Source organism: Chenopodium album, chromosome 7 (genome assembly GCF_948465745.1).
Source record: "Chenopodium album chromosome 7, dcCheAlbu1.1, whole genome shotgun sequence".
Classification (NCBI taxonomy): domain Eukaryota; kingdom Viridiplantae; phylum Streptophyta; class Magnoliopsida; order Caryophyllales; family Amaranthaceae; genus Chenopodium; species Chenopodium album.
The window spans coordinates 2754983-2766456 of NC_137840.1; the positions used below are offsets into that span (position 1 = coordinate 2754983).

General features: G+C 37.9%; 2 protein-coding genes across 2 annotated transcripts; both read left to right on the top strand.

Moving 5' to 3' along the window:
• The first annotated feature begins 5392 nt into the window (after nt 1-5392).
• LOC145639867 (uncharacterized) lies at nt 5393-6316 on the top strand. Its single transcript, XM_081691193.1, has one exon. It carries the CDS (start codon nt 5393-5395, stop codon nt 6314-6316), a length of 924 nt encoding a protein of 307 aa, XP_081547319.1.
• A 2323-nt stretch (nt 6317-8639) lies between these two features.
• On the top strand, nt 8640-9330 carry LOC145639868 (uncharacterized). The gene is made up of 3 exons (XM_081691194.1): nt 8640-8811; nt 8953-9087; nt 9179-9330. The coding sequence occupies exons 1-3, from the start codon at nt 8640-8642 to the stop codon at nt 9328-9330; spliced, it is 459 nt and encodes a 152-aa protein (XP_081547320.1).
• Nucleotides 9331-11474: the final 2144 nt, after the last annotated feature.

Below are 11474 nucleotides of genomic sequence, written 5' to 3' on the forward strand. Positions count from 1 at the left end.
TGCAACGTCAAGGTGCTTACTACTGATGTTGTTTAAACTCTTCAGACCTCCCACACATCTTATGAGAACCTTAAATGCTTCTTGTATCTCAGAAAATATCCTTGTAACTAGGGATGACAACGGGTCGGATCTGGACCGGATCCGAGTAAATCCAGATCCAGATCCGTTTTTGCATTCTGGATCCGAATCCGATCCGGATCCGTCGGGTATGGAAAAGCAGGATCCATATCCATATCCGTTAGATCCTACGGATCCGGGTCTAAAACGGATCCAAAACTGATCCTGCACATTGTACTTTATTTTTTAGCAAAAGATAATAATTTAAACTAATTTTCATTAACAATTTACAATCATTTTCAAAACTTATTAAAGCAAGTTCATTTACCTACACAACATAATTCACATAACCAACACAGCAAACCACAATTTACAATAATTAAATGACAAAATGAAAATTAAAATGCAAAAGAATTGCAGACTAGTTGCAAATCTTACAATTAGCTAAAACGAAAACATGAAAATTAATATATAAATCCACTCATTATACTAAATGAACAACAAACATATAAATTATTAAGCATGCAACTAGTGACAAAATAAACAACAAACATATAAATTCACTCATTATACTAACAAATTATTAAGTATTTACATGAAAAAAATTAATCAAAGTAAATAATTTGAAAATTAATTAATTAAACTACTGCTGGAGTGTTTGACTGACGGACGCCAGAGAGATTAGGCTGATGGAGTTACTTGCGAAGTTGTGAGTTTCAGATTTAAGTTAAAGTTAGAGAGTGTGAGATTATAAAGTTTGGTAGAATTAGTCAGAAACTCAAAGTCATATATGATGTGCGTTGGGTTGTATTTTGAAAACAATTTTCTTAAAAATAAAAACGAGTCAAACGGATCTGGATACGGGTTGTTGGGTCAGACCCATATCCAGATCCGTTTTTCAGGACAGGATCCGTATTCGACCCGGATCCGTCGGGTCCAATTTTACAAGATCCATATCCGTGAAAACGAATATGGATCCACGGATCCGGGTCGGATACGGATCTATTGCCATCCCTACTTGTAACATAGTGATTTTTATTAAAACTTGTGCGAGCTTGGTTTGAGGTACACATGTGCCACTTGACGTAACTTAAACATAATGACTTTATTTTCAACTTAGTGACCAATATTATTCATATTGACCAATATATTAAAATTTTCGTTATAATTTATATTACTCTCTTATAAGTTATAGCCTTTATTTTCTCAAAAAAAAAAAGTTATAACCATTATTATATCACACGGGCTTTTTTTTAACATAATCTTTATTTTAACTTATTAACAAAAAACTTTTATGTTTAAATAGCAACGTTTAAACATAGTGACCTTAATATTAATGGTCCACAATAAATTACAGTGAATTAAATTTATTTAAGAGTTACAAAAACTTACTAGTATGAGGAATGCATGTGTTAGAAAGAAAAAGAAAATTCTATTTTCTTTTTATAATTTAAAATTTGAAGATAAATCTATTAACAATTATTAAAACAAAACATTACTAACATCATCATCCTTTAAATTATCCTACGTGTCATCCTCACATTAAAAGGTTTTCCTCCATTTCTATTGATGATGTCATTAATTATTATTATTATTATTATTATTATTATTATTATTATTATTATTATTATTATTATTATTATTATTATTATTATTATTAAAACCTACAAATTCAATCAATTTACAAGAAATTGGTAGGGAGCCGAGATACAATGTGGGCCCCCACCCCTCTAGCTATAGCGATCCCGATCCTACTGAAGATGTGAGCAGTTGCACGGGCACCAATATCCTAAGTCTTAGCGAACGTCTGAATTCGCTTCAGCAATGCAATAACATCCTTCTCTAATTCCCCTTACGAAGAAAAAGAGAAAGGAAGAAAACCACATCCAATAGCCCTGCAACGTGCCTCATATTTGTCCCGCTTCCACTGAGCCGCCGCCGACACAACACGACCAGGAACGAAGTTAGACAACCCCGATTGTGTCAAAGGTGAAGACCCCGTCAAGTCGATACATACATCACGACCTCTATCCCAGGAATAAAGCAACACATCTGCTGGTCGTAGCGCCCCATCGTTCCCTCTAGTCAACCCAACGCTAACCTCCTTTCGAGCAGAATTCCCAGACCGAAAACAAATATCAACAAGGGTGTCATGAACAACGTTGTGCCGATGCTTAATACCTACCATCCCAGCACAAGACATTATATGATCCCCATAAATATCTCCATCAAAAACCTTTAAGCAAGCAGAACATGGTGTTGAAACGGAGAACAAAATAACACCCAATCGATAGCAAAGAACACTACGGTAAGTCTTACCATTCATAGTCTGACCCAAAACTGATATCGGAACCGTCCGCAACCAGGCCGAAGAGTGATCCCCCTATTGGGACTTCCATAAGGCAATCTGACGCGGAGATAAGGAGAAAGGGGAATCCGCAGATGCAGTGACTTTCGTGAAATATGTATCTGCCAATTTTTTCATGAGTCTGGGGGCAGCGATCTCACTAGGGTTACTCAAAAGGTCAGTCTCCACAGTCCTGTTAAAAAGACTTAGAGTACCATCAAAGGCTGGTCCCGGACCAACAATACCAGAATCGCGAAGAAGCGTAGCCTGAAGACCAGAAGACTAGAGACTGACCTTTTTACACAATTATTATTATTATTATTATTATTATTATTATTATTATTATTATTATTATTATTATTATTATTATTATTATTATTATTTTAAACAATTATTATTTTAATCTACACTATACATTTTTTAATAATTAAAAAAAAAGCTTCTCATTTTTACACAAATGATAAAATTAATTTTGCATGCATGATAACAAATTATTTCATATGCATAATAACAAAATTATTTAAATCGTGCAGCACGAGTCTAATCTAGTTTATTTTTATAAACTTTAGATGCTCTTTTAACTTAGCCGTTAGATATTTGCTGGTTTTGCTTAAGTTGTTAATTGCTCCGAAAATCAAGGAACAACTTAACAATCAATCAATAACTATATACTAAAAGACACGCCAGCAATGACACGTGTCATTTCCTGGTGTGTCCTGAGTTTTTTTTTTTTTTGGCTGAATAAAATAATATAAAAACTTAAAATAAAAAAGATTTGATATATTTTAACACAAATATTTATATAGCCGTAAGAAACACATTCTTAACATAAGTTTTATAATTTTTTACAACATTTTATACCTAACAAATTTTTGGCAATCCTTTATTTTGATCAAAAATTTGTCAACTATATTTTATATTTGTTTATTAAAAAACTAATTATAATGATAGTTCAAGAATGATTATTGAAAATTTCCATTCAAGGCACGGAAATAACATAGTAACTTTTGATATTAGAGTTGTGAAAGAATTTTAAGAAGTATGATCTCACATTTTGTAGCAACATCCTTAACCTCTTTCCAACCCACTTTTATAGCTTGTATATATATGTTGCAAATGGTTCTGGCCAAAGGTAGAGGAACAACGGTCCACAAAATTTTCTATTAATTTAAAATCAAGCAATACTATAATTATTACAAAACATTGGTGTAATTTGGTTCGGAGATTTTGGTTGTCGTATCTCTAGCTCTCGAGTTAGATTTTCCTAGGTCGAAGGTCTGAGTTGCGCTCTTGCGTGTTCAAGCGGTTGTCCTCTCCTCTCAGGCGAGGTTTTCCGACCGTATTTTCAGGGGGATGGCAGGGGAGATCATTGAGAAGTGGTCTAAACTGAGTATTACAGATGAAGAGAATGATATCGCTGATCTTGGGGATTCGAATGGTGGGGAACATAGCAATAAATTAGCCCTATCATTGATGGGGAAACTACTGACAATTAGATCATACAATTTTGAAGCAATGCAAATAACTCTAAAACAAACTTGGTCTCTGTCCCGTGGTGTCATATTCCGCAAGATTGAGAACAATATGTTTATAATACAATTCCTCCATTGGCGAGATAAGGAGAAAGTGCTCGATGGTGCGCCGTGGAATTTCGATAATCAATTACTCTTGCTTAAGGAGATACAGGGGGATGAACAGCCCGATAACATCGAGATTAAATTGTGCCCTTTTTGGATTAGACTTTATAATCTTCCTTTCGATAGCAGGTCTGAGGGAGATGTGAAAACAATTGCTGAGAAAATTGGTGCGGTTATGGATGTTGAGAAGGATGAATTGGGGTGGGACAAATCGAGAAGGGCTCGGGTGATGGTTGATACCACAAAGCCGCTTCGCAAAATTCAAAAGATACAGAACAAGAAAGGTGTGGTGACTATAGTGCAATTTAAATATGAGAGACTATCTACTTTCTGTTTCTCATGTGGAATCTTGGGTCACACTGAAAGGGATTGCCCCAATGTTGAGGAAGATGCTGAAATTGATGAAAAGCAGTGGGGTCTTTGGTTGAGGGCCTCACCAAGGAAGGGGCAGGACAAACTCAAGGGGGGATTAGAGAGTATACGCTCAAAGTCTAAGACACTTTCTTTCACCCAGAAACCTGACGTACTCCGGGAAGGAATTCACAATGTGGCTGCTCGAAAGGCACTTCAATTTGGGCCAGAGGTTGTTGCTGATGATCATATCCCGATTGACATAGCTGCTGCACTAATCCCCGTGTTTGATATCTCCAAAAACAAGACTGTGTTGCGCACAAAAGGGTTTGTGGATGATTCGATGGGAGGAAAAACACTAAGGGGAGTATTGAAGTGGGAGTAATAGATGGTATGGGAAAAGAAGTCCAGGAGGTTGTGGGTAGTGCTACGGAGGTGGTTGTTCAAGAAGATGGGGGGTTTGTTGTTGAGAAGGGGGGGACTACTGGGATTGAGGGGGTTAGGAAGTATGAAAGTGGGGTGGTGAAAAAAACAAAAAATACAAAAACATGGAAAAAGTTAGTTAGGATGGATGAGGGTTATGGGGAGGGGAAGGCAGAAGCTTTGGGTGGAAGTGGGGGCTCAAAAAATAATAATAAAAGGGTAATGTCCGAGGTTGGTGATGATGAGGAAGGGAGCAAGAAAAGAAGAGTGGTGTCTTGTAATCACACTGGGGACAGTACAATCCAAGTAGAGGGTGATGGTGTTGAACATACCCTCGAAAAACAATGAAAATCCTAAGTTGGAACGTCCAAGGAATTAGCAACCCTTGGACGGAAAAAACCCTCAGAGATTTATGTTGGAGAGAGAGGCCAAATATAGTTTTCTTGATGGAAACTATGATTGATGAGCGGATGTTAGAAAAAATTAAAAAGAGGTGTGGTTACACTAGTGGGGTTTGTATTAGTAGTAATGGAAGATCGGGGGGTTTGGCTTTTGGTGGAAGGATATTGGTGTGAAAATGGTGTATTTTTCTGATCACCATTTTGCGGTAGATGTGTGTAATGAGGCGGGGGATCCTTGTTGGAGGGCTATTGGGATCTATGGTTGGCCGGAGACGGTGAACAAACATAAGACATGGGAGTTAATGAAAACATTGAAGAGCTCATGTACCTTGCCTTGTATTATGTTTGGAGATTTCAATGAGATTGTCAGTATGAATGAGGAGGATAGGGGGGCGATGATAAGGGAATGCTTGATGGATGCCTTTCGGGAGGCCATTAATGTGTGTGGTATGCGAGATATGGGTTTCAAGGGTAACATATTCACTTGGCAAAGGGGAAAGACAGAGAGTACGGTGGTACGGGAAAGGTTGGATAGATTTTTGGGTGATGATGGGTGGTGTGTGCTTTTTCCTGAATATGGTGTAAAACACCTCCCAAGAACCGACTCTGACCATGCGCCAATTCTAATGGACACTACAAATTATTTCGAGAGAGGTAAAAAGAAGAAGCTGTTTAGATTTGAGGCTATGTGGCTTGCAAAGGAGGAGTGTGCTAATGTGGTGTCAAAGGCGTGGAAGGAGGGTGAGGGTGTTTCTCCGCACCTTCGCATTGCTCTTTGTGCTAATGAATTAAAGAAGTGGGCTACTTCTTCGTTTGGTGATATCAAGAAAAAAATCCGAACACTTGAAACTCAATTAGAGGAGGCACAAGGAGGGAACGTAGATTGTGCTATGTTGGAAAAATGTGAGAAGTTGGCAGGTGATATTGGGGAGCTTCGCCGTCTTGAAGAATCATATTGGTACGCTAGATCGAGGGCAAATGAGATGAGAGACGGAGATAAAAAATACTACTTATTTCCACCGAAAGGCGTGCCAGAGATGGAAGAAGAACCGAATTGGTGGGTTGTTCGACAAGGAGGGCGTATGGAAGACAGGAGATAAACAAATTCGAGGAATTATTGAAAAATATTTCTCGAATTTATTCACCTCGGATAATCCAGTGGAGTTCGAAGTAGCTTTGGAAGGGTTAGAGCAATCGGTTACAAGTGAGATGAATGACATTTTGAATACCGAGCCATCTGATGAAGAAATAAAGGATGCATTGTTCCAAATGCACCCTAACATGGCCCCCGGAATCGATGGTATGCATGCTCTATTTTTTCAAAAATTTTGGCATATTGTTGGTTATGATATTATTACCCTTGTCAAGAAGTGGTGGAGGGGTGTGATTGATATTTCGGAAATTAATAAGACCTATTGTAGGGAATAGTTTTAAGCCTTTAAAATCCCACTAGCTTGAACCCCACTGTGATCATACACTAAAGTACGGTGGCGTCCAAAAGGGAAGAAGATAGAGCAAAAGAGTCGCCAACAAGTTTTTAAGGAACTTGTAAACCGTCACGAGGTGAAGGTTACACCCCTTAACGATCCAAGAGATCGTCAACTCCATAAGGTCATGAACCAAATAAGGGTTCGGGGATGATGGTACAAATCCAACCTAAAAGAGATTGAACCTGCCCTAATAATAGGCCTCTACTTTATTCTGCTCGTATTCATGTGCGCTTTCTGATTAACATACAATCAATAGGATTAACCCTAAACCTGCTTAATCTATGTTGGTTGAATATTAATGCACAAATAAACTATTATTGGCGATCACTTGAATTATAATCACAATTAACCTAACAAGATTATTAATTATCTTATTAAGCGTGGTTGCAAGTACCAATTCCCTTTAAACATGCAATAAAGGTGATCAAGCAATAACAATATGATACATATCAAGCAACATAATAATAAATAATCAACATCATTAATAAAAATAATATCAATCATAATCATAATCATGTTAAAGCATAGCAAGATCCTAGGCATGATACTAACAAGATTAATAACAAACCCTAGCATGTCACTAAACAATAAAAATCAAAGCTTTAGTCTTAACATGATACTAACAATCATAAGTATTAGGAAGAATATAGGAAGCATCGTAGCAATCATACTTGATATTAGAATTACCCTAGACATGATACTAGGAATCATAATAACAATCTAAACATGATATCTACATCATAATATCAATTAATCAATTAAAGCACTTAAAGTACTTACTTGGATGCCTCGTACCTCTTTCTAATAACACAATACACGCGTTAGTAACTTCAAGTAAAATAATGATCAAAGCAATTAAATTAAATAATGTAAAGAGAGATTTGGGACCAAACCCTCAGAAATTAAAACCTTTCACGTCTAAGGAGAAGGCAACTTCGAATATGGCTAGGTGTATCAAGATCTTGAGAATACAGAATTTTGTATTCGAGAAAACAAAGTTTTAGAAAAGAAAGAATGAATGATTTTAAGAAGAGAATTGAAGATTCTTGGTGAATGAATATTGATAATCCGTCCATGAAAACGGAGTTTTTGATACGATATTTATAGAGAAAAACATCCAAAAAAGATAATTTATCAAAACAGAGTCTGAAGACCACAAAACCACTTTGGCGCCAGACCTGGCTCATTGGCGCTAGGACCAGTGGCTAGCGCCAGGCGCCAATGCTGGCGTCTGGCGCCAATCCTGGTTCCAGGCGCCAAGGCCTGGGGTTGGACGCCAAATCGGCTTTTAACACGTTTTTGAAAATCTGATAAACTTACCGTACTGGAAGATAAAATAATATAATTTCAGTCGAAAATGCTATTTGATCTAATTAAAACTCTGAAGAGTCCTAATTGAATTAAGAATGATAAGAACCTTATAGAATGTTCTAGAAGACTAAAAACCATTCCTAATTGCATTAGGAATGATAAATTATATTAGGCCCTCCCCTAGATCATTAGGCCGTACTTAAAACTCAAACCGGGCCCAGTTTAGTAAATTGGCCATAATTTCCTCAATATTCATCGGAATTGGGCTTATAATATATCGTTGGAAAGGTCTTTGCAAGCCCCATCCAACTACACCACTATTGGACCCATATCATGGACCAACCAACTGGATTGGCTGTTTTCTTAAAATAAAGTTTTCAAAAACAGAGAGAAGAGGAAAAGAAATAAAACTTTCCGCAACACTAGACCTTTCCACACTTTCGTTTCATTCGATTATGATTCGACGTGAAAGGCACTCATCACCGGGTTTGGTTTTGGGGAGACACAAATGGGTGTCTACACCTATATTGTGTTGATTCCTAAATGTGATGATCCGAAACATATGACGGAATTTAGGCCAATTAGTTGTTGCAATGTTATTTATAAAATAATATCAAAAACAATGGCGAATAAGCTTAAACCTTTTCTGAACGATATTATTTCTATAAATCAGAGTGCTTTTATTCCGGGTCGTCTTATCACAGATAATGCGTTGATTGTTTTTGAAATCTTCCATTCTATAAAAAGGCGGGGTGAAGGGAGGAATGGTACAGTGGCTTTGAAGCTTGACATGAGTAAGGCATAAGATAGGGTGGAATGGGATTTTTTGGAGAGGGTTATGGCAAAAATGGGTTTCTGCAATGATTGGATCCGCCGAATTATGAACTGCATTTCTAGTGTGTCTTTTGCTTTCAAAGTAAATGATGATATTTCAGGTTCGGTGGTGCCTTCGAGAGGTTTGAGGCAAGGAGACCCAATATCCCCTTATTTATTTCTTATGTGTGCTGATGCTTTTTCCTCTCTATTGTCAAAAGCAGCTAGAGAGAAGAAGATTAGTGGGGCAAAAATCTGTAATGCGGCTCCAAGGGTTTCTCATTTATTTTTTTGTTGATGATAGTGTACTTTTTGCTAAGTCTACTCTGCGGGAATGCTCCAAAATAGCTGAAATAATCAGTGTGTATGAACGAGCATCTGGTCAGAAAGTTAATCTAGATAAGACGGAGGTCGCCTTAAGTAAACATGTGGCTATTGATAGAAGAGAAGCAATTATTGAGGCACTTGGATTTCGGGAAGTTGAAAAACATGAGAAATAGTTAGGGCTACCAACGATGATTAGTAAGTCAAAAAATCCATCTTTGCATGTTTGAAGGAAAGAATTTGGAAAAAGCTCAATGGTTGGAAGGATTTCGAGACCGGGAAAGGAAGTACTCATTAAGGTTGTTGCTCAAGCTATTCCGACATATATGATGAGTGTGTTCAAGACTCCGAATGGTTTAATTGATGAAATTCATAACCTATTGTGCCGGTTTTGGTGGGGGTCGAGGGAGAATGCTAGGAAGCTACGTTGGCAAAGTTGGGAAAAATTATGTTTCCCGAAAGCAAAAGGAGGCATGGGGTTTAGGGATCTCAAATGTTTTAACCTTGCGCTTCTAGCTAAGGAAGTGTGGCGGCTACAATCAAATGATACGACTCTCCTCCATAAAATTCTTAAAGGAAGATATTTTAGGAACTCTTCGGTTCTTGATGCTCTTCGTGGCTATGATCCAAGTTATACTTGGAGGAGAATGTGGGGGGCGAAGGGTTTGCTTCGTGATGGACTGGTTCGCAGGATAGGTGATGGATCGAATACACTAGTATGGGGATCTCCATGGATTATCAAGGAGGGCAAACCGTTTGCTCCCACGATGCCTAGTGATGGGGATGTGAACATGAGTGTTCGTGCTTTAATGCTTGAAGGTGGTGGGGAGTGGGATCTTTCTGTAATTAATGAGCTTTTTGATGTGGAGATAAGGAGTTGTATTGCTGCGCTGCCATTATCTAGAAGGGGAAGGGAGGACTCATGGTACTGGCATTTAACAAAGGACGGAGTTTTCTCTGTCAAATCTGCCTATTGGTTAGAAAAGGGTGGAAGCGAGCCTAGTGTGGTGGGTAACATTGATGAAGAGCTATGGAAATCAGTGTGGTTAGTGAAGGGGCCTCCAAAGTTGCAACACTTTGTGTGGAGTGCTCTTAAAGGCAACCTTGTAGTCAAAGAGAGGCTAGTACAACGCCACATTATACAAGATGCTTCTTGCTCTATTTGTGGAGCTGCATGGGAGTCCATCACTCATGCCATCCTCGAGTGTGAAGTTGCTTCTGCAATATGGGCACATAGTACCCTCAAAGATAATTTGGTGGGCGCCCCAACATCTTCTTTTGCGGAATTATGGGGATGGCTTGTCCACAAGTATAATGCTGAGGATATTAGGGACATGGCTACGCTTATTTGGGCCTCTTGGCGTTGCAGAAATTTGATGGTTTATGATGAAGAGCAACCAAATGTCGTGATGCTAGCTGTTGGGTACATCAGGTTAGTGCAAGATTATTGTATGTATGCTACTCGTGTGTTTGGTAATATAGCAGCGCAACATCGTGTTAGCAGTGTTGGGTCTTGGTTATGCCCACCCCAAGGGGCCAAGGGTGTATCAAGATCAATGTTGATGCCTATGTCCCAAACGAAGGGATGGCTGGTCTTGGTGTTGTGTTTAGGGATGCGCAAGGGAGGATTGTTCTGGCAGCAACGAAGAAAGTACCCCTAGTTGTTCCTGAATGTGTTGAGGCTCTGGCAGTGAGATATGGCTTGCAATTTGCTCAAAGGTTTGATTACAGGAACGTTTGGGTCGAATCTGATGCTTTGATCGTGGTGTAGAAGGTCTCTTCAAGGACGCAAGGCTTCTCTCCTATTTATATTGTTTATGATGACATGGGTGTTGATAGGAGCGGTTTTAATGTTTGTCTCTTTTCTCATGTTAAACGAGCATGTAATACCGTTGCACACCTTGTAGCAAGGTGGGATACGGAAACGAACTCTGAATATGTACGCTTGGGTTCTTTTCCCCAAAGTATTTTGACTTTGGCGGAAATGGATACCGCTTAATTAATATATGCTCCGTTTGCCTTAATATATATATATATATATATATATATATATATATATATATATATATATATATATATATATATATATATATATATATATATATATATATATATATATATATATATATATATATATATATTGGTTGTCGTATCTTGGGAAAGGAGCGCATAAATACATTCTACCAGTGTAATGGGGCATTTTCCCTTTAAGGATAGTACGTTGCAGGCTACAACCCAGGCTATTCTAAACTTATTCTTTTACTATTATTTACTTCTGTCTACTTGATTGTTATTATAAGTAAGAATTTTTGACAATTAT